Raw genomic sequence first — 27500 nt, 5'->3', positions numbered from 1 at the left:
ATTACAACTGCTTTAAAAAAAAATTATGAGATTGTTTTAAATATTTTTTGAATATACAAATAAGAAAAGTTGTAAAGAATGTTTAAACATGAAAGTAAAGCACCAGTAGGTGGCGGCAGGTGACCGTTTTAATGAGTGAGTCATTGAGTCGATTCGTTCAAATGGCTGAGTCACTTAAGAATGAGGGAGTCGTTTATGGACAGGTCATTGAATCTTTGATACAAACGACTCTTTCAAACACTGAATCACTCAGTAACACACACTGATGCTGTGAGAGGCGTTATAGCGGCGCTCATTTGTTGTGTGAGCGTCAACAGCGCAACATTACTGTTAGTTTATTATACATTATACATTAGGCTATATATTATTATCCACTATCGATTGCCACTTACACTAAATTAATGCAGAATCATTATTGCATTTTGGTGATTCCCTAGTTGTTTTTTGTTATTGATGTTTTAATCTGTCTAGAAAAATTCTTTCACTTGCCCCTTCAAAAATCCACTTCTGTCTGTCTGTCTGTCTGTCTGTCTGTCTGTCTGTCTGTCTGTCTGTCTGTCTGTCTGTCTGTCTGTCTGTCTATCTATCTATCTATCTATCTATCTATCTGTCTATCTGTCTGTCAAACAGAGCTTGTGTGAAGAACCGCACATTTTCCCGTCAAGTTTGCTTTTTATAAATACCAGTTATTGCGTAGAGAGCGGCGGATCCTTTTTTTGTGCGTACGCAACGTTTATAAATGAGGCCCCTGGCCCCTGCGCTGCTCCTGCTCGGGGTCTCAGCTGTGTGTGTGTGTGTGTGTGTGTGTGTGTGTGTGTGTGTGTGTGTGTGTGTGTGTGTGTGTGTGTGTGTGTGTGTGTGTGTGACTTCAGGAGCGCTGGCGGAGAAAGCTCTGAGATCCGTCATCCCTGCAGACTTCCCCTTCACCATCCGCGTGACGTCTGAGGTGCTGGAGTCCAACGGTACGGCTCACACACACACACACACACACACACACACACACACACACACACACACACACACACACACACACTCCCCTCCGCCTGTGCTGAGTCTATCTCTGTGTCTCAGGATCCTCCTCCATGGCGTCAGTGTGTGGCGGGAGTCTAGCGCTCATGGACGCAGGTATGATCACGTGACATCAGTCTTACGGCTGATTGGTCGGCTGGAGCAGTGTTGTGATTGGTCCAGCATGTGTTTGGTCGGCTGGAGCAGTGTTGTGATTGGTCCAGCATGTGTTTGGTCAGCTGGAGCAGTGTTGTGATTGGTCCAGCATGTGTTTGGTCGGCTGGAGCAGTGTTGTGATTGGTCCAGCATGTGTTGGGTGTGTGTCCAGGTGTGCCCGTGTCCTCAGCTGTGGCTGGCGTGGCCATTGGCCTGATCTCCAGAGCCAGCCCGGAGAAGCCGTCCGAGATCCAGGACTACAGACTCCTGACGGATATCCTGGTACGTTTGTCCGCTTGTGTTCTCAGAGCCTCAGCCGAGCTGTGCTCATCCTCTTCTGTTTGTGAATGAAGGGAATCGAGGATTACAACGGAGACATGGACTTCAAGATGGCGGGCAGCAGCAAGGGCATCACGGCTCTGCAGGTGAACGGGTCACACACACACACACACACACACACACACTCTCAGTCTCAGTGAGGGCATTATCTTATTATCACAGAGGAGTCCGAGCTCCAGCTGTTGGGATAGCCCCAAGGGTTTCCTCACTTTAAACGCATTTCAGACTAAACCGTAACCATCTCATTACAGTAGCCATGTCCAATTCAGTCTAAAGTAATCCAATTCAGGCTAAAGTAATCCGATTCAGGCTAAAGTAATCCGATTCAGTAGGTAGTAATCCAATTCAGAGGAATGTAATCTAAAAGTAATCCGATTCAGTTGGTAGTAATCCAATTCGGAGGAATGTAATCTAAAAGTTATCCAATTCTGTCTGTAGTAATCCGATTCATATTAATGTAATCTAAAAGTAATTTGGTTGGTTCAAAAGTCATCTAAAAATAATCAGATTCAGTCGAAAGTCATCCGATTCGGATGACTGTAATCTAAAAGTAATCTGATTCAGTTGGTAGTAATCAGATTCGTATGAATGTAATCTTAAAGTAATCCGATTCAGTTGGTAGTAATCAGATTCGTATGAATGTAATCTAAAAGTAATCTGATTCAATTGGTAGTAATCAGATTCGTATGAATGTAATCTAAAAGTAATTTGGTTGGTTCAAAAGTCATCTTAAAGTGATCGATTCAGTCAGAAGTAATCCGATTCGGATGACTGTAATCTAAAAGTAATCCGATTCAGTCTAAAGTAATCTAAAAGTAATCCAATACAGTCAGTAGTAATCCAATTCAAATTAATATAATCTAAAAGTAATCTGATTCAGTCAGAAGTAATCCAATTCGGTGAATGTAATCTAAAAGTAATCTGATTCAGTCTGTAGTAATCTGATTTGGATGACTGTTATCTAAAATTAATCAGATTCAGTCTAAAGTAATCTAAAAGTAATCCAATACAGTCAGTAGTAATCCAATTCAAATTAATATAATCTAAAAGTAATCTGATTCAGTCTGTAGTAATCCGATTCGGATGAATGTAATCTAAAAGTAATCTGGTTCAGTATAAAGTAAATTAAAAGTAATCTGGTTCAGTATAAAGTAATCTAAAAGTAATCTGATTCAGTTGGTAGGAATCCACCTCGGATGAATGTAATGTTACAGTGATCAGATTAATTTGAAGGTATTTTCCCTGAAATCAGCGCTGTACAGTGCAACATTTACCAGTAGATCACAGAACTCCATAGAGTAGTTTAAGATTTCCTAACTTCAGATGAGATTTGATTTTGTGAGATCGGGTAGGAATCCTATAATAGGAGTTGCTTCTGTAATATACATTTGTGAAAAATCAGAAATGAACTTTCGATCTTAAGTTAAGACTCCAGATGTTTCTCATGCTCCATCATGTGATCGTCATCTGTGTTTCCCACAGGCTGATGTTAAAATCCCAGGACTTCCTCTGAAGATCGTGATGGAGGCCATACAGCAGGCCACAGGTACGCCTCGGCCCACGAGCATCATGGGACACACACACTGAGTGTTTGACGTGCCGTTTCCTGCCTTCTCTTTCAGTGGCCAAAAGAGAGATTCTAGGCATCATGAATAAGAGCATCTCCAAACCCCGGAGCTCCAGGAAGGAGAACGGGCCGGTCGTGGGTATGATCCGTCATCACTTCCTGTTCCTCCAGTGTGCTTGTGCTTCTCTGACCCTGACCCTGACCCTGACCCTGACCCTGACCCTGACCCTGCTGTGAACTCTTGTCCTCAGAGAACGTCAGCGTGCCTTTATCCAGTCGAGCTCGCTTCGTCGGCCCAGGAGGATTTAATCTGCGCAGACTGCAGGCTCAGACAGGTGATGATGATGATGATGATGATGATGATGATGATGATGATGATGATGATGATGATGATGATGATGATGATGATGATGTCATCTGCATTACATCATCAGATTCATGCACTGTAAAATACTCATCATCAGATTACAGATTGATTACATTATTCACACAATGGCAGTACATTTATTAATGTTCCCTAATTCATCTTTTTTCTGTCTTTTCTATCCTGAAAAAAACACATTTTAATGATATATGTTACTAAGAATTTAATTATTATTATTATCATTATTGTCATCACTCAGTGAGTCATTCAACCATGTATTATTATATCTCTGGAAGTCTTTTGTTTTTCAAGCACATTAAATTGCACAAATAGTTATTTTTTATTTACAAGCAATGCAGGGATTTATATGTAAATGGTTAAAATATAAAAAAAGTTATCAGTATGGTACAAGATTATCTATTCAAATAAATATGATTAAATGAGGTAAAGTAATCAAAGTAATCTAAAATAATCCTGTGAGGTCAAAAGCAATGTAAAGTAATCAGATTAGATCAAAAGTAATCTAAAAGTAATCAGATTAGATCAAAAGTAATCTAAAAGTAATCCTGTGAGTTCAAAAGTAATCTAAAAGTAATTCGATTAAATTAAAAGTAATCTAAAAGTAATCGGATTAGATCATAAGTAATCTAAAAGTAATCAGATTAGATCAAAAGTATTCTAAAAGTAATCAGATTAGATCAAAAGTATTCTAAAAGTAATCAGATTAGATCAAAAGTAATCTAAAAGTAATCAGATTAGATCAAAAGTAATCTAAAAGTAATCAGATTAGATCAAAAGTATTCTAAAAGTAATCAGATTAGATCGAAAGTAATCTAAAAGCAATCAGATTGTATCAAAAGTAATCTAAAAGTAATCCTGAAAGGTTAAAAGTAATCTAAAAGTAATCAGATTAAATCAAAAGTAATCTAAAAGTAATCAGATTAAATCAAAAGTAATCTAAAAGTAATCAGATTAGATCAAAAGTAATCTAGAAGTAATCCTGAAAGGTTAAAAGTAATCTAAAAGTAATCAGATTAGATCAAAAGTAATCTAAAAGTAATCCTGAAAGGTTAAAAGTAATCTAAAAGTAATCAGATTAGATCAAAAGTAATCTAAAAGTAATCCTGAAAGGTTAAAAGTAATCTAAAAGTAAACTGATATGATTTGAAAGTAATCTGATTCAGTTGGAAGTATATTATCTAAAATGTCATGTAAGATTGTGTTGCTAACATGTGATGTGACATGAGTAGCGGAGAGTGTGTGTAACTCTGCTCTTGCGATCAGTAGCAGAGAGTGTGTGTGTAACTCTGCTCTTGCGATCAGTAGCAGAGAGTGTGTGTAACTCTGCTCTTGCGATCAGTAGCAGAGAGTGTGTGTAACTCTGCTCTTGCGATCAGTAGCAGAGTGTGTGTGTAACTCTGCTCTTGCGATCAGTAGCAGAGAGTGTGTGTAACTCTGCTCTTGCGATCAGTAGCAGAGAGTGTGTGTAACTCTGCTCTTGCGATCAGTAGCAGAGAGTGTGTGTAACTCTGCTCTTGCGATCAGTAGCAGAGAGTGTGTGTAACTCTGCTCTTGCGATCAGTAGCAGAGAGTGTGTGTAACTCTGCTCTTGCGATCAGTAGCAGAGAGTGTGTGTAACTCTGCTCTTGTGTCCGCCAGGTGTGACGATCAGTCAGGTGGATGAGCAGACGTTCTCTGTGTTTGCTCCAACTCCCAGTGCCATGAGCGAAGCCCAGGAGTTCATCCGGGACATCTGCAAAGATGACGTATGTGTGCAGCTGATTCTCCCTGTGTGTGTGTGTGTGTGTGTGTGTGTGTGTGTGTGTGTGTGTGTGTGTGAGAGAGAGAGATTCTCCTCTCGTGTGTGTGTGATTCTCCTCTCGTGTGTGTGTGTGTGTGTGTGTGTGTGTGTGTGAGAGAGAGATTCTCCTCTCGTGTGTGTGTGTGTGTGTGTGTGTGTGTCTGTGAGATTCTCCTCTCGTGTGTGTGTGTGTCTGTGAGATTCTCCTCTCGTGTGTGTGTGTGTGTGTGTGTGTGATTCTCCTCTCTTGTGTGTGTGTGTGTGTGTGTGTGTGTGTGTGTGAGATTCTCCTCTTGTCTGTTTGTTGTGGACTCTGACGCTGGTCTCGTGTGTGTGTGTGTGTTGTGGACTCTGACGCTGGTCTCGTGTGTGTGTGTGTGTGTTGTGAGACTCTGACGCTGGTCTCATGTGGGTGTGTGTGTGTGTGTGTGTGTGTGTGTTGTGAGACTCTGACGCTGGTCTCGTGTGTGTGTGTGTGTGTGTGTGTGTGTGTGTGAGATTCTCCTCTTGTGTGTGTGTTGTGAGACTCTGACGCTGGTCTCGTGTGTGTGTGTGTGTGTGTGTGTGTGTGTGTTGTGAGACTCTGACGCTGGTCTCGTGTGTGTATGTGTGTGTGTGCGTGTGTGTGTGTGTGTGTGTGTGTGTGTGTGTGAGATTCTCCTCTCGTGTGTGTGTTGTGAGACTCTGACGCTGGTCTTGTGTGTGTGTGTGTGTGTGTGTTGTGAGACTCTGACGCTGGTCTTGTGTGTGTGTGTGTGTTGTGAGACTCTGACGCTGGTCTCATATGTGTGTGTGTGTGTGTGTGTGTGTGTGTGTGTGTGTGTTGTGAGACTCTGACGCTGGTCTTGTGTGTGTGTGTGTGTGTGTGTGTGTGTGTGTGTAGCAGGAGCAGCAGCTGGAGTTTGGAGCCGTTTACTCCGCCACCATCACCGAGATCAGGTAGAGCCTCTTCCTCTCGCAGCGTCTCAGTCTCACAGCTCCTCATTGGCTGAAGCTGATTCTGTGTTTCAGGGACATTGGTGTGATGGTGAAGCTGTATCCCAACATGAGCGCCGTACTCCTGCACAACTCACAGCTGGACCACAAACGGGTCAGAACATTCACACACGTTTCTCTAGCTCAGGGTTCGATTCTGTCCTGATGTGTATCCGCATGTCAGCTTCTGTGAATGTCCAGAGCCGCTGCAGTGCTGTAGGACAGGGGTCTCAAACCGGGCTCCTCCAGAAGCTTCTAAGGGGTCCCCAGAAAATTTCAGAAAATAAAAAGACAAAGCAAAAATGGATAAAGTCGACCTTTTTAACCCAGCATTTTTTTTAGAGTGTATCTCTAGTGTGTTTTTCTCACTAGTCCCCTTTATCTCGCTCACTGGGGTTGTAAGGCAGTTTTCTTAACGCAGTATAAGCTGCTTGCATACATTTATTGTAAAAGTTGCTTATACAAATACTTTTTAATTGAAAATATTATTCTTCAGGTTTATACATCCAACATTAATAGCCAATTTAAGTTGGGAAACAATATGTTGTATTTATAATGTCACACTTACTATTTATCTACAGTTTAAATGTTTTTTCGTACATAAAAATAGATGGATTTTAGGAAGGCGGGCCCTCATAAAGGTTAGTCATATTTGGGGGTCCTTGGCATCATAAAGTTTGAAAACCCCTGATGTAGTAAACGCAGAGGTCATGTGACCCGCTGTCACCTGTGCTGGTGTTCTGAAGGACGTGTGTGTGTGTGTGTGTGTGTGTGTGTGTGTGTGTGTGTGTGTGTGTGTGTGTGTGTGTGTGTGTGTGTCTGCAGATCAAGCATCCCAGCGCTCTCGGACTGGAGGTGGGCCAGCAGATCCAGGTGATGACCGGAGCTCAGTCCTTCTCTTTCAGTGATGATCTTGGTTAACGTGTGGCTCTTTCAGTGATGATCTTCATTAACGTGTGGCTCTTTCAGTGATGATCTTCATTAACGTGTGGCTCTTTCAGTGATGATCTTGGTTAACGTGTGGCTCTTTCAGTGATGATCTTGGTTAACGTGTGGCTCTTTCAGGTGAAGTACTTCGGCCGGGACCCGACGGATGGCCGGATGAGGCTCTCGCGGAAGGTGCTTCAGTCTCCAGCGGCCGCCGCGGTCCGGAGTCTGAGCGACAGACACAGCATCTCTATAGGAGCGTCCGCAGACCACATCCCAGAGTCCTAGACAACACTTTCCTATCTGTATATTTTATAATAAACGCTCTTATTACTTACACTATCCTCACAAACACTGCCTGAGCTTCTGCTTTTCAAAGGGTGTGAAACCCTCAAACACACATGTGAAGGTGTTCATGTCTGTCCTCTCTCACACACACACACACACACACACACACACACTGTGTTTGTCTGTCATTGTACATGTTCATGCAGTCCAGAGCTCGTGGAAAGACGCAAGAAGGAAAGATCAAGATCACATGTCATGAGGAGAAAGGCTCACACACTTTATATTAGACGTCTTCACCTGCAGAACTCTCATCTTAAACTGATTGGGTGTGGTCGTGGTGATGTGGGACACGGCTCAGGTGAGCTCAGGTGTGGGTCAACAGTGAAGTACATTATTCATCATTTAACACTCCTCCAGCTCATGGTCAGTCTATACATTATCATTAAATATCCAGAAACGTAATGATAGTTTGACTTCTCGCTCCCTATGTTGTGCCCTAAAGCACAGTTAGTGAAATAATACATCATAAATCTCGTCACCGCAAATGTAGAATATTAGTTTCCATTGGATATTTTTGGGAACTAAAGGGGCGTTTACACTAAGAACATTAATTATAATGATAACTATATTAGAGTCCACTGTTTATTCTCAGCACACACTTTAAATGTTCACTTTAAAATCATCATGCAAGTCTTTTCTGGGTGCGCGGGGGGGCAGTTCACCTCTGGGTGTTGGGGAAAGTTACTTTTTAAGAAAAGTAATGGGTTACGTTACTCTTGCAATACTTTTTCTCCCCTGGGCTGGGCTTGTTTTGTTTTTTTATAACAAAAAAGTTCTATTTTTGTGCAAATGTGAAGACCTCTTCTACGGTGACGCATTGCTGCCACATGCATATCATTTTTTCCACTCAATTAGGTTGTAATAACGAGATATGCTGTTTTAACAACATCTTTTCTCGTTAAAACGACATGCATTTTCTCCTAATAAGGACGTGTTGTATAGTGGTGTATATAGGCTGTCTGTATACACATTAGAGCTTATTTAGCTTCTTATTTATTAAATGAACAGGCAATTAGTTGATGAAACCAAAAATTCTCTTTAAAGTGAACTAAATTCTCTTTAAAGAAAGCTTTTCTATAAAACAAAATCATGCCTGACCCCACTCCATGTCTCCAGACATATTGCGCGTCTTATGCTGCTCACTTTCCATAATCAACATGATATTTTAAAATATAATAATATAATAGGCTAATATTTTCACATATAGCCTAACTATGAAACTAAATATGCTATATATTCTTTAACCCTCTGTCTGACAAAAGCGGCTGCGCATTTTTTCCTTTATGACAGGAAACAACTCACAATACTCCGTCATTTTTAGCCATTCAGATCAGTTCAAGACATAATTGTAAACTATAAACCGTCTACTTTTATTTGTGTAAACTCACAATAACAACACAGGCTCTGGATCCAGGGAACAGATTATTTTGCATGCACTCCAAACGCTGTCTACATTCAAAAAATCTTTTTGTTAATAAACGCAAAGTTTTTGATTTCAAAAGCATTTCTAAATTCAGTTCATATTTCCATCCATCCATTTTCTTCCGCTTTATCCGGGGCCGGGTCGTGGGGGCAGCAGTCTAAGCAGAGATGCTCAGACTTCCCTCTCCCTAGACACTTCCTCCAGCTCTTCCGGGGAAACCCTGAGGCGTTCCCAGGCCAGCCGGAAGACTTAATCCCTCCAGCGTGTCCTAGGTCTTCCCTGGGAAGGCGTTCAGGAGGCATCCGGAACAGATGCCCGAGCCACCTCAGCTGACCCCTCTCGATGTGGAGGAGCAGCGGCTCTACTCTGAGTTCCTCCCGAGTGACTGAGCTTCTCACCCGATCTCTAAGGGAGCGCCCAGCCACCCTGCGGAGAAAGCTCATTTCGGCCGCCTGTATCCGGGATCTTGTCCTTTTGGTCATGACCCACAGCTCATGACCATCGGTGAGAGTAGGAACGTAGATTGACCGGTAAATCGAGAGCTTCGCCTTACAGCTTAGCTCTTTCTTCACCACAACAGACCGGTACATCGACCGCATTATGCAGAAGCTGCACCGATCCGTCTGTCAATCTCCCGTTCCATCCTCCCCTCACTCGTGAACAAGACCCCAAGATACCTGAACTCCTCCACTTGAGGCAGGAACTCTCCACCAACCTGAAGTGGGCAAGCCACCCTTTTCCGACTGAGGACCATGGCCTCGGATTTGGAGGTGCTGATCCTCATCCCAGCCGCTTCACACTCGGCTGCAGACCGTCCCAGTGCATGCTGAAGGTCCTGGTCTGAGGAAGCCAACACGACAACATCATCCGCAAAAAGCAGAGACGAAACCGTGTGGTCCCCAAACCTGACACTCTCCGGCCCTTGGCTGCACCTAGAAATTCTGTCCATAAAAATTATGAACAGAACCGGCGACAAAGGGCAGCCCTGCCGGAGTCCAACATGCACCGGGAACAAGTCTGACTTACTGCCGGCAATGCGGACCAAACTCCTGCTTCGGTCGTACAGGGACCGGACAGCCCTAAGCAAAGGACCCCGGACCCCATACTCCCAGAGCACCCTCCACAGGACGCCGCGAGGGACACAGTCGAATGCCTTCTCCAAATCCACAAAACACATGTGGACTGGTTGGGCAAACTCCCATGAACCCTCCAGCACCCTGTAGAGGGTATAGAGCTGGTCCAGTGCTCCACGACCCGGACGAAAACCACACTGTTCCTCCTGCATCCGAGGTTCTACTATCGGCCGAATTCTCCTCTCCAGTACCCTGGCATAGACTTTCCCGGGGAGGCTGAGAAGTGTGATCCCCCTATAGTTGGAACACACTCTCCGGTCCCCCTTCTTGAAAAGAGGGACCACCACCCCGGTCTGCCAGTCCAGAGGCACTGTCCCCGACCGCCACGCGATGTTGCAGAGGCGTGTCAGCCAAGAACAGCCCCACAACATCCAGAGACTTGAGGTACTCAGGGCGGATCTCATCCACCCCCGGTGCCTTGCCACGGAGGAGCTTTTTAACCACCTCGATGACTTCAGCCCGTGTGATGGACGAGTCCCCCTCTGAGTCCCCAGCCTCTGCTTCCTCAATGGAAGACGTGATGGCGGGATTGAGGAGATCCTCGAAGTATTCCTTCCACCGTCCGACGATATCCCCAGTTGAGGTCAACAGGTGCCCATCTCCACTGTGAACAGTGTTGGTAGGGCACTGCTTCCCCCTCCTGAGGCGTCGAACAGTTTGCCAGAATCTCTTCGAGGCCAGCCGATAGTCCTTTTCCATGGCCTCACCAAACTCCTCCCAGGCCCGAGTTTTTGCCTCCACAACCACCCGGGCTGCAGTCCGCTTGGCCTGCCGGTACCGGTCAGCTGCCTCCGGAGTCCCACAAGCCATCCAGGCCCGATAGGACTCCTTCTTCAGCTTGACGGCATCCCTTACTTCCGGTATCCACCACCGGGTTCGGGGATTGCCGCCTCGACAGGCACCGGAGACCTTACGGCCACAGCTCCGAGCGGCCGCAGCGACAATGGAGGTGAAGAACATGGTCCACTCGGACTCAATATCTCCAGACTCCCTCGGGATCCGGTCGAAGCTCTGCCGGAGGCAGGAGTTGAAGATCTCTCTGACAGGAGACTCAGCCAAACGTTCCCAGCAGACCCTTACAGTACGTTTGGGTCTGCCGGGTCTGTCCAGCTTCCTCCCCCGCCATCGGCTCCAACTCACCACCAGGTGGTGATCAGTTGACAGCTCCGCCCCTCTCTTCACCCGAGTGTCCAAGACATACGGCCGGAGATCCGATGAGACGAACACAAAGTCGATCATCGACCTCCGGCCTAGGGTGTCCTGGTGCCACGTGCACTGATGGACACTCTTATGCCTGAACATGGTGTTCGTTATGGACAAACCGTGACTAGCACAGAAATCCAATAACAGAACACAGCTCGGGTTCAGATCAGGGGGGCCGTTCCTCCCAATCACGCCCCTCCAGGTTTCACTGTCATTGCCCACGTGGGCGTTGAAGTCCCCCAGTAGAACGACGGAGTCCCCAAGTCGGAGCAATTTCCAGCACCCCTCCCAGGGACACCAAGAAGGCCGGGTACTCTGCACTGCCGTTCGGCCCGTAGGCACAAACAACAGTGAGAGACCTATCCCTGAGCCGAAGCCGCAGGGAAACGACCCTTTCGTTCACCGGGGTAAACTCCAACACATGGGGGCAGAGCTGGGGGGCTATAAGCAAACCCACACCAGCCCGCCGCCTCTCACCATGGGCAACTCCGGAGTGGTGAAGATTCCATCCTCTCTCGAGGAGTGTGGTTCCAGAGCCCAAGCCGTGCGTAGAGGTGATTCCGACTATCTCTAGTCGGAACCTCTCAACCTCACGCACAATCTCAGGCTCCTTCCCCGCCAGTGAGGTGACATTCCATGTCCCAAGAGCCAGTTTCCGTGTTCAGGGATCGGGTTGTCTAGGCTCCTGCCTTCATCTTCTTCGCACCGGCCCCTTACGGTCCCTCCTGTGAGTGGTGGGCCCACGGGAAGGTGTCCTCACGTCGCTCCTTTGGGCTGAGCCCGGCCGGACCCCGTGGGGGAAGGCCCGGCCACCAGGCACTCGCATACAAGCCCCAACCCCAGGCCTGGCTCCAGGGTGGGGCCCCGGCTGCGCCGTACCGGGCGACGTCACGGTCCTACTTTTTTTTTGTCATCATAAGGGGTTTTTGAAAGAGACATGGAGTGGGGTCAGACATGATTTTTATTGAGTTTTGTTTTATAGAAAGGCTTTGTTTAAAGTGAATTTCGTGAATTTTTGGCTTCATCAACTAATTACCTGTTTATTTAGCTGATAAATAAGAAGCAAACCAGGAACGCCGGGAATGAATTGATGTGTGTAACGAACCCACTGGCCATGTTTCCGTGGCCTTTGAGTAGCCTAAGGCTGAAACTAGCTGCTTTCTGGTTTTAATCCATTCGCTGAATATTTGTCTATATGAATTCTCTAATGTGGATACAGACATATACACGCATCACAATACAACACATGTCCTTATTAGGAGAAAATATATGTAGTTTTAATGAGAAAAATATGTTGTTTTAACGACACAAGATCTCGTTATTATGACATAATTGAGTGGAAAAAATGATGTGTATGTGGCAGCAATGCGTCACCGTACTCTTCATACCAAAATTGAAATAATAAGCCTCAAGGCCTGTTCACACCGGGACGATTTTCGCGCGCGTTTATCGCCGACGTTTAACACCTCGTGACTAAACAATGGGCGCCAATGTGAGTGTTCACACCGACGCGTAAAACGCCAGGCGTAAAAGCGTCATTTAAAAAAAAACGCCTCGGGTTCGTTTTTTTATTTTGACGCGGCGCGTAAAAAACTGGCCGACCAATGAGATCAGCGCTTTTGTTCACGTGCCTGGAGCTGCTGAAGTGACAGTAAAACACGACTTGGTGGCGCTCGAGCACAAAACGGTCTTGCCGAGCACACATTGATACGACGAAGAAGTAGTAAGTAGACAAAGAAGAAGATGAACTGCTAATGCTGCTTGCCAGTTAGCAAAAAGTGTGTGAATGGTTTTGTCCATATACATAATATGTCTATGGTTTTGGCAAGCACGTAAATACTGTCTCTCTTCTCCTTCTGTGTGACAAGCGAGTGTCAGAGGCTTAAAGTGCCGCAGCACCATCTTGTGTACCGGGAGCGCATCGACTGAATGTGCACGTTCACTCGGCGCAGCGCCAGTGAAAATCGCTTGGGTGTGAACACTCAAGACGCGCCGAAAAACGGCACGAAAAACGCTGGCGATAAGCGCGCGCGATATTCGTCCCGGTGTGTACAGGCCTTCAGGCTGGGGTAAAAATGCTAATTCCTGTATGATCACTAGAGGGCGCTGCTCCATTCTGGATAATGGAAGAACAGAACGCAGGAGAAAAAAGTTTTACCAATACAAATCTAGTAATGTTTGTAGTAATGTCATGGTTTAACTGACTCATTGAAGGTCAGCAGCAGGACATTGGTCATTAAAGGTAGATTAAATGCATATAGATATTGGTTTCATTTAACATTTAATTATTGGAGGTTTGCATTGTAGTCTGATTTAGCATTTGACTGATTGTTATTCATTTTGAGGAGTTCTGAATCTTTACTGTGCAAGTGAGATGAGGAAATATTCATATTTAGTCTATAATAACACGTGTACACACACACACACACACACACGCCTCAGCCCCTCTCGGTTTCTCTCAACATGGCCACAGGCGTCAGTCAAACACATGTGAAACACTAACTCAGATATTTTGTTGGGAATTTGAATAGTAATGCGTTACTTTACTAGTTACTTGAAAAAGTAATCTGATTACATAACTCAAGTTACTTGTAATGTGTTACCCAACACTGGACCCACTGTACAGAGCCATACTCTACTGGAAGGGAAGGAGTGGGCTAAAGTCGGCCATATTGGGCTGATGTAGTGACGAATTGGGTCCCACTCGACATCAGGTCTGCGATGTTTTAAACGGAAGCGGTGCTGAACACTCGGCTCTGATGACGCAGGAGTTGAACTACGGCAGCTGAGAAGGACATTTGTGTTCTTTTTCAAGAATTTTCAGAACCTGATGAAATCATGTTTAATACTCGATGCAGTCACTGCCCTTGCCATCCAGAATAAAAGACAACATCCCATCACATTTAATTTACTTCATCTCCTGGTAATCAATTCTAATTTAAATCACTTTATTTCTAGTTCTTACTTTTTTAATACCTTGTATTTTCTTTCTCATTTTTATGTAAAGCACTTCATTACCGTTGTGTATGAAATGTGGTATATAAATAAACGTGCCTTGCAATGAAGCTAAAAATATAAACAACTACATCATCATCATGTTGATATCTATATTTTTACTATAAAACTCTTACGACAATCACGTCTTATAATTTCTTCAATGGTTGCGAACAAGAGAAAACGCATCTCAATCCCATTCCACACCATTTCCAGGAAACATGGCGTTCAACCCGAAACCGTAGCAAAACGTTGCAACCTTGAACGTGCCCCAGGTCTCCTTTAGGATCCCATTGGTTCTAATTGTTATTGATAAGTACTCTCTTTACCGCCTAATTACAATTCCTACAAAATCATGTTATGAATTCTGTTTCAACTACTTTATAATGACCATTATGTCTGTATCCGTTAGCTTATATACTAGCATAGCATACAGATAAGTTGCACTCACCTACATATATTCTCAATCATCTTTAATTATCTGTTAAATATCCAAATGTTTCAGTTATAAATAAAACTATGATGTTCAATTATTCACTTAATATTATTATTACTATTTAAGAGTTTATCGAGTGTAAGAAATTACGTTCAGTTGGTTTTATTATGCACTCACGTGTTTTCGTACGCATTATATAGTAAAGCTCTGCGTGTTTTAAATGAATATCGTGCGTATATTAGGATAATCAAAGTACAGTTTTGGGGAGATCAGATTTGTCATGATACTGTATTTCTGAGTGAAGCGCTTCAGGAACAAGAACAAATGTAGGGCGGGGCTTGATTTTGTCCTGATTGGATGGTTGTGATTTGCAAGTGGTGGATCTCATGTGAGTGACAGGTGGCCCCGCCCTCGTCATCAGAGAAGAGATTAAGTTATTCGGATTAATGATTATTAACACAGTAATGATAAATCATTTACAATAAACACTGCAATATTCCATAAAAACACAATAACTGTCCATGTCATGGACACTTTATAGCAGGATGAATTCTGATTGGCTGTCATTGTTTATCGTTCATCAGCTGGACAAAAATCTGCTATTCTTCAACATTTAGAACAGATTTATCATCTTTGTTGTGGCAGACCATAATTCATAGAGTGTTGTATTTAAACTGAACACTGTGGAAGCCTTTGTCTGCCACAATTAAAAAGGTAATTGCGACTTTAACTTTATCTCAAAAATGTTTCTTGCAATTTTGAGTGAGAAAAAGCGATATAAACAACATTCAGGGGGAAATTCTAAATGTCGAGGATTGACGTGAGGTGTGAACTCAGAATTGAGAGAAAAGGTCAGAACTGCGACATATAAACTAATAATATTGAGGGGAAAAGTCCCTAAATTAACCCAAAAACATCTGTTTTGGGAAGCAACGGTCGCTGTGGTAACCATGGCGACCGCTGTACGGCTGCGCGTGAGCGTGTCCTGCCGCGGCTTCCGTAGCCCGTGTGCGGAAACCCCGCGCCATCAGATGAGCGACGATGAAGTGAAAGACACACAAGATGGCGACGATCGGCGGATAGACGAACATTCACGTAAACATTTAAACGATCCGACCCGATTAATGCTAATTCGGCGTCGCAACTGGAGCCGAACACAGTTACACGATACGGTAGACCGTTCACGCGAGGGTCTGAGGGCCGTGAGGCTGAAAGGTTTGGCTCATTCTTCAGGTAAACTGATTTTGTGAGCTTAAGATGAATGATCGGAGAGATTAAACCGAGCGGTCAGATCTAAATAAACCTCGATAAAGCCGTTCGGCGACTGATTTCCAGAGGTTTGCGTGGGTTAGTGAGGTAACTCGTACCGTCCGGCTGGTTTAGCGCGGTAGGATGACCGGTTCCCGGCGGGCTGGATGCGAGGGCAGACAGTGCTAGTTCCCCGAGGTTTTCTGAGGTAAATATGCGCCAGGGCTGCTAGTGTCGGTTAGCAGAGCTGTGTTTGGGTCAGTGAGGGGAAGATGAGTGACACCCGGCGGCGGGTGAAGCTGTACACGCTGAATGAGGACCGGCAGTGGGAGGACCGGGGCACGGGGCATGTGTCCTGCTCCTATGAGGACACCGAGAAGGAGACATCCCTCACGGTTACCGCGGAGTCCGACGGTAAGAGCTCCAGCACCGGGTGCCCGCGAGCGCGTGACTCGAGCTGCTCATCTGATGTGTGTGTGTGTGTGTGTGTGTGTGTGTGTAGGGTCACTGCTGCTGGAGTCCAAGATCAACACCAGCACCGCGTATCAGAAACAGCAGGTACATCAATAGTGTCATTATTCAGCTCAGTGTGGTGTTTTATCTGGTCAAAGTGATGTTTCTGAATACTGTTTAAGTCTTTAAAGGGTTAGTTCAGCCAAAACTGTAAATTGTGTCATTAATGACTGAGCCTCATGTGGTTGGACACCCGTCAGACCTCCGTTCATCTTCAGACACAAATGAAGATATTTTAGTGTAAATCTGATGCTCTGAAAGGCCTCCATTGGCTCAACTTTACACTCTCAAGACCCTTAAAAGACACTAAAGACTAAAGTTACAAAGTCCATCTCACTACAGCGGCTCTACAATAACTTTATGAAGACGAGAATAGTTTCTGTGCGCAAAAAAACCCTAAATAACGACTTATATAGTGATGACGATTTCAAAACACGGCCTCATGAAGCTTCGAAGCGTTATGAATCAGTGAGTCGATTCAGCGGTTCAGAGAGTTATGAATCAGTGAGTCGATTCAGCAGTTCAGAGTGTTATGAATCAGTGAGTCGAATCAGCGGTTTGGATCACCAAAGTCACGTGATTTCAGCGGTTTGTCACGCGATCCGAATCATGATTCGACTCACTGATTCATGACGCTCTGAACTGCTGAATCTACTCACTGATTCATAACGCTCTGAACCGCTGAATCTACTCACTGATTCATAACGCTCTGAACTGCTGAATCGACTCACTGATTCATAACGCTCTGAACCGCTGAATCGACTCACTGATTCATAACGCTTCGAAGCTTCATGAGGCCTTGTTTTGAAATCGTCATCACTATATAAGTCGTTATTTAGGGTTTTTTTGCGCACAGAAACTATTCTCGTCTTCATAAAGTTATTGTAGAGCCGCTGTAGTGAGATGGACTTTGTAACTTTAGTCTTTAGTGTCTTTTAAGGGTCTTGAGAGTGTAAAGTTGAGCCAATGGAGGCCTTTCAGAGCATCAGATTTACACTAAAATATCTTCATTTGTGTCTGAAGATGAACGGAGGTCTGACGGGTGTCCAACCACATGAGGCTCAGTCATTAATCACACAATTTACAGTTTTGGGTGAACTGACCCTTTAAGTGTTTAACCCCTCCTGAACCCTGAACTCTTGCCTCCTCAGGACACGCTCATCGTCTGGTCTGAAGCGGAGAACTACGACCTGGCTCTGAGTTTCCAGGAGAAAGCCGGCTGTGACGAAATCTGGGAGAAGATCTGTCAGGTTGGTTTGATGAATCTGAACACGTCCCAATCCGCAGACTCCTAAAAGCATGTACTCTTTAGCCTTAAAGGGATAGATCACCCATGATTTGCTCATCCTCGGTGTGTGTGACAGTCATCTCTCAGACGAACACAGTTATATTAATAAAGTCCTGACTCTTCCAAGCTTTATAATGGCAGTGAATGGTTTTGAAGTGCATCCCTATCAAGTGAATGTGATTCAGACTCCACCAATCCTCCTGTCATCCATCCTTTTCTTTCCAGAGTTGTTTTATCCGGTTGACGGACCTGTTTATTTTTCAAACACCTGCTTGAACAGTTAAAGGATTAGTTCACTTTTAAATAATCTTTTGCTGATAGTTTACTCACCCCCATGTCATCCAAGATGTCCATGTCTTTATTTCTGCAGTCGAAAAGAAATTAAGTTTTTGGATGAAAACATTCCAGGATTGTTCTCCATATAATGGACTTCAATGGACTCCAAACGGTTCAAGGTCCAAATGACAGTTTCAGTGCAGCTTTAAACGATACCAGACGATGAATAAGGGTCTTATCTAGACAAACCATCAGCTTCTGAGAGAAACCCAGCAGTATTTATGATATTATTTTACCTCTTATCAGACGAGCGTGATCATCTCTGAGCTCAGACATAACTTCCGCTTAGTGAGGTCAAAATACAAGCGTGGTCATAGATGTTTACGTAGATGCCTCATTTAACTGATCCGTGCAAGCGCATCTACGTAAACATCTATGACCACGCTCGTATTTTGACCTCACTAAGCGGAAGTTATGTCTGAGCTCAGAGATGATCACGTTCGTCTGATAAGAGGTCAAATAATAGCATAAATACTGCTGGGTTTCTCTCAGAAGCTGATGGTTTGGCTAGATAAGACCCTTATTCATCATCTGGGGTCGTTTAAAGCTGCACTGAAACTGTCATTTGGACCTTGAACCGTTTGGAGCCCATTGGAGTCCATTATATGGAGAAATATCCTGGACTGTTTTCATCCAAAACCTTCATTTCTTTTCGACTGCAGAAAGAAAGACATGGACATCTCTGATGACATGGGGGTGAGTAAATCATCAGCAAAAGTTTATTTAAAAGTGAACTAATCCTTTAAAGGGATTAGTTCACCCTCAAATGAAAATAAAGCCATCTTTTCCTCGCCTGCAGTTGCTCTAATGCCCTGTGTCCTTCTTATAATGGCAGTGAATGGCGACCAGGCTAAAACATTACACAAATAATAAGAGAGTATCACACAATACGCATATATGAAAGTGTTCAGAGGCAGAGAGAGAGAAACCGTGAGCTCGGCCGTTACTGTGTGTGTTCCTGTGAGTGTGTGTGTGTGTGTGTGCCGTCAGCAGCCGCACTGTTGTCATGGTACCCAGGATAAGCACACACACACTGATTTTGAGAAATCAGGCTCATTAGAGCTCCAGAGGTCATGTGACCCATTCTGTTTACGACGCCATTTTGTCAGACAGGACCAGCCGGCGCCAGCATCAGGAGTTCACTGCGCACTTTCATTCAAAGACATAGACTTTACACAGCAAAACTTAATATATTAGACACAACGGATCCCTATAATGTCCCCGGGTGCTTCTCACCTGTACGAATAAAGGAACGGACAGCTTTCCTGTCAGTGTTGATGCAAATGGGGCACTACTAAATATTTTTGCGTTGCACCATTAAACTTAGTTGAAGCCTAAATCTACTAAATGTCCCATCGGCCCCTGCTGTGCATGTCAAACAAAATCAGTCATAATCAATAAATGCAGCGTTTCCCACACATGCATTTATTGAAGATTTTGAGATCTTTTGGTAATAAATAGGCCTACTATTTGTGCAATAATCAAGGTCCATTAATGACCACTTAATGAATTAAAATATTTTTCTTATTTATATTACAATTAGTGTATTAATTGAGGTTAAAATAGAGAATTCCAATGCAAAGAGGCAAATTAGAGTCATTTTGTGGCTGGAAGAAGAATAATGTCCATTTGTAAAGCCATGGTTTACCCACTATAGATGACTGTATGGCTCTTTAATAAATATAGTTGCTCAAAGTTTTGCAGATCATAACTGCTTACTTATTTTTAGGTTTTGCATTTGAATACATATTTAGACATGATCAAACACTAGATTTCTTTAAATGTGAAATAACTTGCATCCTAATATTTTTAATGACACTTATACAAGCACACACAAGTGAATATTAATACAAGCAAATATAATTTACAAGACAAGTTTAAAATGGAGCTAAAAAGGCAAACTTATGTGTCTTTATATGTACAGTAGGCTATAAACATGAACTGATACTGAATCAAGATCGAAATCGATAATTGAGCCAATCACCAACCCCAGATCCCCCCCCCCCCCCCACCACAAATTGGTTTCTAATCTGTGGGAAACACTATTTTTTTTGTTTCAGTATATATTTATTGATCTTTAATTTAGTTTCAGTAGCCTACAGTTTCTGAATGTTATTTCTATATGAAAGCACTTCTGTTATTCACGATTAAGTGTGGTATTTAATGGAAACCTTGTTTCAGTCATGGCACCCTTTGAACATTTTCATAGGACTACTGTCAAATAAGACACAAAGAAAATAATAAGAACCAAATCATTTAAATACAAGCAGCAGCTTAAATAAATACTATTGAGCAAAGATACTAATCAAAAGGAAGATGCTTCCTTTCTCAGGAACGTCTAACATTAGTTTTCAGGGACCGAAATTGATGAAATGTAAAATAACTGCATATTTGACTGTATAAATTAAAGATGAACTTTTAATAACATCGCTCAGGGTGGGAAATATGACCAAAAAATAGGAGGTGTGGCATTATAAATACAACAGTGTTTCCAAACTTAAAGTGGTTGTACTTAATGTTGGATGTATAAACCTGAAGAAGAACATTTTCAATTAAAAATTATTTGAAAAAGCAACTTTCACAATAAATGTATGCAAGCAGCTCATGTGCTGCGTTAAGAACCCCAGTGAGCGAGATAAAGGGCACTAGAGTGAGAAAAACACACTAGAAAGACACAAAGCAAACATATACAATTCTGGAAAGTGTATACGGCAAGAAAGGAGAGAAACATTTAGGAAATGTTAATGGTAGACTAACCATTTTTGCTTTGTCTTTTTATTCTCTGAAATTTCCTGGGGACCCCAGTTTGAAAACCCCTGACCTATATTAAGCAGTTGTGGTTTACATTTTGGCCATATTTCCCACCAAGCGATGTTATTAAAGCTATAGCACACACTGGACCAGCCTTTTCTATAATGCCAAACAAGATTCATGCATTGTGTTTGTTTTACTGCCATGTGTGACTATTGCGCATCTAACATAATGACATGGGAAATGTGGCGTCCTAATTATGACAAAAAAAACTTGCAACTTTGTCGCACGTTTTTGGAAATTATCACAAAAATTATATATATATAGTGAAATCCTGGTGGGATTGAGCTATGATGAAGTGCAAGTGTTAAAGGGATAGTTCACCCAAAAATGCAAATTAGCCCATAATTTACTCACCCTCAAGTCATCCGAGGTGTGTGTGACATTCTTCTCTCAGACGAATATAATAGAGTTATATTACAGAAGTCCAGGCTAATCCAAGCTTTAGAACTGGATTCATAGTTGCTCTGTTTTTGAAGTCCATTAAAAGTGCATCTGTGCGTCATATAACTGCTCCAGCGGCTCTGGGGTGTTAATAAAGGCCTTCTGAAGCGAATCAATGCGTTTGTGTAAGAAAAATATCCATATTTATAACTTTATCAAGTATAGTTTCGGCCTCCGCCTTCTGTGGAAAAGTGTTGAATGTTGAAAGTGAAACTCCAGATGTGTGTGTGACGTCATGAGCTGAGCGTTAGTCTTTCCATCCGCAGGGGAACTTTACACACTTCCAGAAATTGAACAGGGAAGGCGGAGGCCGAAAGTTTACTTGATAAAGTTTTAAATATGGATATTTTTCTTACACAAACGCGTCGATTCGCTTCAGAAGGCCTTTATTAAAGGGTTAGTTCAGCCAAAACTGTAGATTGTGTCATTAATGGCTGAGCCTCATGTGGTTGGACACCCGTCAGACCTCCGTTCATCTTCAGACACAAATGAAGATATTTTAGTGTAAATCTGATGCTCTGAAAGGCCTCCATTGGCTCAACTTTACACTCTCAAGACTCTTAAAAGACACTAAAGACTAGGGATGCACGATATATCGGCAACATATCGTTATCGGCCGATAAATGATTATTTTTGATGTTATCGTTATCGGTCCAATAAGAAAATTTGACCGATATAGTCAAGCCGATAGATAATGTTTTATTTCCTTCAGCTGAGACGGACGCGCTGTCCACCATGATGGGTTTGAATTGCTCTAAATATGTTTGGAATCACTTCGAAAAGGAAAATACAGTTATGTGCAACATGTGCAGCGCAAGTCTTCTATAATCTACATAAAATGATAATGAGAATAGAATAGGCTGTAAAAGAGCGTTGTGTTTCAGCGCGTTTGTTGAGGGAAGAGCGCGCCCACGGAGTTACACCTTCATGACGAGCACAGTCAAGTTCGCTTGTGCATTCACAGCCTTTTGTGCCATTGTAAGTTGTAATATTATATTTATTATTTTGTGTATATAATCCCATATCGGATGCGTTTGGTTGAGTTAATTAACGATGCAGTAAAGCACTTCATTGTACCGGCGCGCGCATTTCAAACAGAAATGCACAGCATTAATAACTACTGGGACTGTCCTATACATAACACTGCAATGAGAATATTTCTGTTCTAAAACGTAGTGAATTCTCTGGGCTTAGTTGTTTTTCAGCGCGCTGTTGTGGGAAGCGTCAACAACGCATTCTGACCAGCACAGTCAAGTTCGCTTGTGCATTCGCGTCATTTTAAGCATATGTAAGTCGTAATATTACGTTTTTGTAGTATAAACATCTGATTAAAGTCATATAGGATGTGTTTGGTTAAGTCAATAACCCGCAGTGCTTCACTGTACCGGTGATCATCTTCAGTTTCAGCACGCTCTCAAACAGGGGAAGAGCATCCACAGGAGTTATAACCCTTCACCTATGCGTGATTTTGTGCTAATATAAGTTGTAATATTATATTTATTTTGTATAAATATCTGATTGTTCTCATATATGATGCGTTTAGTTGTTAATTAAACTTCTAAGCGCTTCAGTTTATGGTTGTTCGTTCATTCTCTCCAGCTTCAGCGCGCTCTCAAACAGCAACATTATTCCTAATAGACTAGACTAATATTACAGATGTTTACTATTACTGTAATATTAAACATATTTTTTTTTTCAAAAACACAGAAGCATTATTTTTTATAATTAGCACTTTTATTGTTCTCGTATCATTTCCATCAACAATATGGTTTGATTAAAACCATTTCTTTATCGTCTGTGCGGAGGTTATTTCATGCACTTGCATTCTGATTCTTTATTATGCAGCCTCAGTAATGCTGTTCAATTACTTGTTTGCATTATTTAGGTATATTATTTTTATTTTTTAGACAATATAATTTTTGGTAACATTTTACAAATAAGGTCTCATTTTATTAATGCATTAACTATCATGAACAAACAGAGAGCAATAACCTTTGTTTCTTTTAGTAATAAAATGTTTGTGTTTTGTAACAGTCCATTCACAGTTCATACCTAATGTTAAAAGACACAACTTTGGGTCTGAATATGTTGAGATTAACATGAACTAAAATTAATAAATCCTGTTGAAGTATTGTTCATTCATTGTTGGTTAACTAATACTAACAAAAATTAAACCTTATTGTAAAGTGTTAAAAAAAAAAATGTTGGCCATAGGAGTGTAAAATTAATTTGAAAAGGTAAGGAATCTCACACTGGTTCAAATAGGCTACTGTAGTGTATAGGTTTGATTTATGTTGAAGTGTTTGGGACATGGCTTTTAATGGTGAGCCTTTTGTTTTTGTAATCAGGCTCTCAGAGTTTATTAAAATTTGTATTTAGATTTATCGGCCAATATATCGGTTATCGGCTTTCAAATATTAAGAATTATCGGTTATCGGTATCGGCCAAAATGTTCATATCGGTGCATCCCTACTAAAGACTAAAGTTACAAAGTCCATCTCACTACAGCGGCTCTACAATAACTTTATGAAGACGAGAATAGTTTCTGTGCGCAAAAAAACCCTAAATAACGACTTATATAGTGATGACCGATTTCAAAACACGGCATCAATTCAGATGGCGTCGACGTCGATCGACGGCGTCGATTCAGCGGTTCGGAGCGTTATGAATCAGTGAGTCGATTCAGCGGTTCAGAGCGTTATGAATCAGTGAGTCGATTCAGCGGTCAGAGCGTTATGAATCAGTGAGTCGATTCAGCGGTCAGAGCGTTATGAATCAGTGAGTCGATTCAGCGTTTCAGAGCGTTATGAATCAGTGAGTCGATTCAGCGGTTCAGAGCGTTATGAATCAGTGAGTCGATTCAGTGGTTTGGCGGTTTGACACGCGATCCGAATCATGAATTGACTCACTGATTCATAACGCTCTGAACTGCTGAATCGACTCACTGATTCATAACGCTTCGAAGCTTCATGAGGCCGTGTTTTGAAATCGTCATCACTATATAAGTCGTTATTTAGGGTTTTTTTGCGCACAGAAACTATTCTCGTCTTCATAAAGTTATTGTAGAGCCGCTGTAGTGAGATGGACTTTGTAACTTTAGTCTTTAGTGTCTTTTAAGGGTCTTGAGAGTGTAAAGTTGAGCCAATGGAGGCCTTTCAGAGCATCAGATTTACACTAAAATATCTTCATTTGTGTCTGAAGATGAACGGAGGTCTGACGGGTGTCCAACCACATGAGGCTCAGTCATTAATGACACAATTTACAGTTTTGGGTGAACTAACCCTTTAACACCCCAGAGCCGCGTGGAGCAGTTATATGACGGACAGATGCACTTTTTATGGACAGAGCAACTATGAATCAAATTCTAAAGCTTGGATTAGCCTGGACTTTTGTAATATAACTTTTATTCGTCTGAAAGAAGAATGTCACACACACCTCGGATGACTTGAGGGTCAGTCATTAATGACAGAATTTACATTTTTGTGTGAACTATCCCTTTAAATGTTTCATTACCCACAAATATCATCTTCTGTGTTTTTTCTTCAACATATGCATGGGATGACTGTAGTTGTTCTGGCTCGGCTGAGGTCATGTGACCCTGGGCTCTTGTCAAGTCAAGTCAACTTTATTTATATAGCGCTTTTAACAATGTAGATTGTTTCACAGCAGCTTTACAGTGTTACACAGGAAAATAATGCAGCATAATTTTATTCAGCCATTCTGGAGAAAACGCTGATGTCATCAGTTCATTTCAATTATCATACAGTGACAGTGTGGGCTTTAGATCAGTAATTTAGTTTATATGGTTAATTTAGTTTAGATTTCTTTGGATATTTAGTTGAGTAATGTAGTGTCCCTCTTGTGTGTGCAGGTGCAGGGCAAAGACCCGTCAGTGGAGATCACGCAGGACCCCATAGATGAGTCCGAGGAGGAGCGTTTCGATGATATGCCGGAGACGGCTCAGCTGGTGGAGCTGCCGCCCTGCGAGCCGGAGCGGCTGGAGGAGATCGCGGAGCTGGTGACGTCGGTCCTGTCCTCGCCCATCCGGCGGGAGAAGCTGGCGCTGGCCCTGGTGGGCACGGGCTACATCCGCAAGCTGCTCCAGCTGTTCCACACCTGCGAGGACTCGGAGCACCGCGAGGGCCTGCACCACCTGTACGAGATCCTGCGCGGCGTGCTCTTCCTCAACAAGGCCACGCTGTTCGAGGTGCTGTTCTCCGACGACTGCATCATGGACGTGGTGGGCTGTCTGGAGTACGACCCCGCCCTGCTGCAGCCCAAGCGGCACCGCGACTTCCTCACCAAGACCGCCAAGTTCAAAGAGGTCATCCCCATCACGGACTCCGAGCTGAGGCAGAAGATCCACCAGACCTACCGCGTGCAGTACATCCAGGACATCATCCTGCCCACGCCCTCCGTCTTCGAGGAGAACTTCCTGTCCACGCTGTCCTCCTTCATCTTCTTCAATAAGGTGGAGATCGTCAGCATGCTGCAGGTGCGTAACACTTCCTGTGGACGGCTGCTCAGAGTGAAAGCGGTTCTCCTGTTTGTGCGTGTCGATAATAATAACAATTAGTGATGCACCGAAATGAAAATTCTGGGCCGAAACCAAAAATGTAGGATGCACTTGGCCGAAAACCGAAACTGAAGCCGTAAATGGCTTCTTTTAATGGCTTCTTTATATATAAATTGCTTGAATTTAATGGATCTGAAATGGAAAAAAAAATCACGAACTAATAAAATAAGCAAACTTTTATTAAGTTACATAACGAAACCTAAAACGTTCTTAACAATACATATAAATAATACCAAAGTTTGATGTTTACAATTATCTGAATAACTGCACACAATATCACAGAATGGTTCTCATTATCTGTGCGTTCACACCGCCGCCGCGAGAGCGTAAAAAAAGTGGAAAGCGCGCCAGTAGTCGAGGGGATTCAGGGTTTTTCCTGGGTCAAAAATGGTCTTCGGTGGTGGCTGACAGACATGGTCATCCACACACACAGTGAAAAAGTACTCTACCTACGTGATCTGTGAGCGCAATACTGACTTTAAAATAAATGCAAAGAAACCGTTTGTAATTTTTGCTTATCTTATTTTGACATCTGATATTATGTATGATCTCTACCTTGATGTTTGTTTCTTTTGATCCTCATTTTTTACACTATTTACTGATAATTGTTTTGGTATAATCATATCAATATTAAAAAGTAGCATTACATAATTTACATATAGCCTAATTTTCTACCATATACAATTTTGTAAAATTATCAGCTAGCTAACAACTTTGTTCTGGTCTCACCTAACTCCAGTCTACACTAAATTATATTTCACTGCACATTGTCAACATAAATAAGCTAAATGACTGGATGATTAAACTAATTCTTACTATTCACTCTTGCTAAATTGTTTAAGCACACTTGTGTTCTCGTTTCAGAGGTGTTCTGAGTAAATGAATATACTGATTCGTTCGTTCAGTGTTGGACGCATCAGTTGTTCTAACCAGTCGCTAAAATGATTCGATTCAAAGGAGTCATTGGTTCGCGAATCGGACATTAGCAGACGCATTGTGTGCGAATTCCGTCTGTTAGAACATCGCGAAAGATTTGTCAATACAGAATACACTTCATAACAGAATATAATGTTTTCCCGTTTATTGAAACTTATGTTTATGTCAGCTGGTCAGAGAAGAGTCAATGTTTTTTGAGCGCAGTTCACACCCAGCGGGAATTCAAGGAAAAAAAATATCCGAATGCGGCACGTGCAACATGGATTCGGTCTTCCGACCTTTTGATTTTGATTAATATGTGAAATATGAGAAGACCTCGACAGACAGAGAGAGCGGTCGCGCGGGGGAGGAGCTCTGCTCGTTCTCTTTCACTCATTTAACACTGCCATATCACACGTGCAACAGTCATCTATTCTACACTCATAAATCACAATAACTCATCAAATAAGGCTTTGGCGGCCGCCAAAAAATTTTCAATGCAGGAAAAACCCTGGGATTGCCGCTTCTGGCAATGTGTAGTTCAGCTGATGCGTCTCTATTGGTTCTCCTACCGCTGACATGCTTCATCTGTGATAGGCAGACGCGTCGCGTGATAACCGCTCCACCGTGAGTGAAACCGAAGCGCTTGCGTGCGGATGGGAGGGGCGGGTGACATTCATTTTCGGTTTGCGTTT

At 42.8% G+C, this 27500-nt stretch overlaps 2 protein-coding genes across 3 annotated transcripts in view; both read left to right on the top strand.

Moving 5' to 3' along the window:
• Positions 1-7487, top strand: part of pnpt1 (polyribonucleotide nucleotidyltransferase 1) — a 20998-nt gene extending 13511 nt beyond the window's left edge. The window contains exons 17-28 of the mRNA XM_079841981.1: positions 873-962; positions 1072-1125; positions 1337-1446; positions 1518-1589; positions 2986-3049; positions 3126-3209; positions 3322-3405; positions 5094-5200; positions 6119-6174; positions 6247-6325; positions 7036-7083; positions 7276-7487. Of these exons, the coding sequence (XP_079698107.1) occupies positions 873-962; positions 1072-1125; positions 1337-1446; positions 1518-1589; positions 2986-3049; positions 3126-3209; positions 3322-3405; positions 5094-5200; positions 6119-6174; positions 6247-6325; positions 7036-7083; positions 7276-7425 (998 nt within the window). The 3' untranslated portion in view covers positions 7426-7487. The remainder of the gene's footprint in view (positions 1-872; positions 963-1071; positions 1126-1336; positions 1447-1517; positions 1590-2985; positions 3050-3125; positions 3210-3321; positions 3406-5093; positions 5201-6118; positions 6175-6246; positions 6326-7035; positions 7084-7275) is intronic.
• An 8213-nt stretch (positions 7488-15700) lies between these two features.
• Positions 15701-27500, top strand: part of ppp4r3b (protein phosphatase 4, regulatory subunit 3B) — a 39694-nt gene continuing 27894 nt past the window's right edge. For both annotated transcript variants that reach the window (XM_079842493.1, XM_079842492.1), the window contains exons 1-4: positions 15701-16336; positions 16425-16480; positions 17587-17685; positions 25186-25809. In XM_079842493.1, the coding sequence (XP_079698619.1) occupies positions 16195-16336; positions 16425-16480; positions 17587-17685; positions 25186-25809 (921 nt within the window). In that variant the 5' untranslated portion in view covers positions 15701-16194. The remainder of the gene's footprint in view (positions 16337-16424; positions 16481-17586; positions 17686-25185; positions 25810-27500) is intronic.

This window comes from Gobio gobio (assembly GCF_949357685.1).
Source record: "Gobio gobio genome assembly, chromosome: 18".
NCBI lineage: Eukaryota > Metazoa > Chordata > Actinopteri > Cypriniformes > Gobionidae > Gobio > Gobio gobio.
This window is presented reverse-complemented; position numbering and strand designations above follow the sequence as displayed.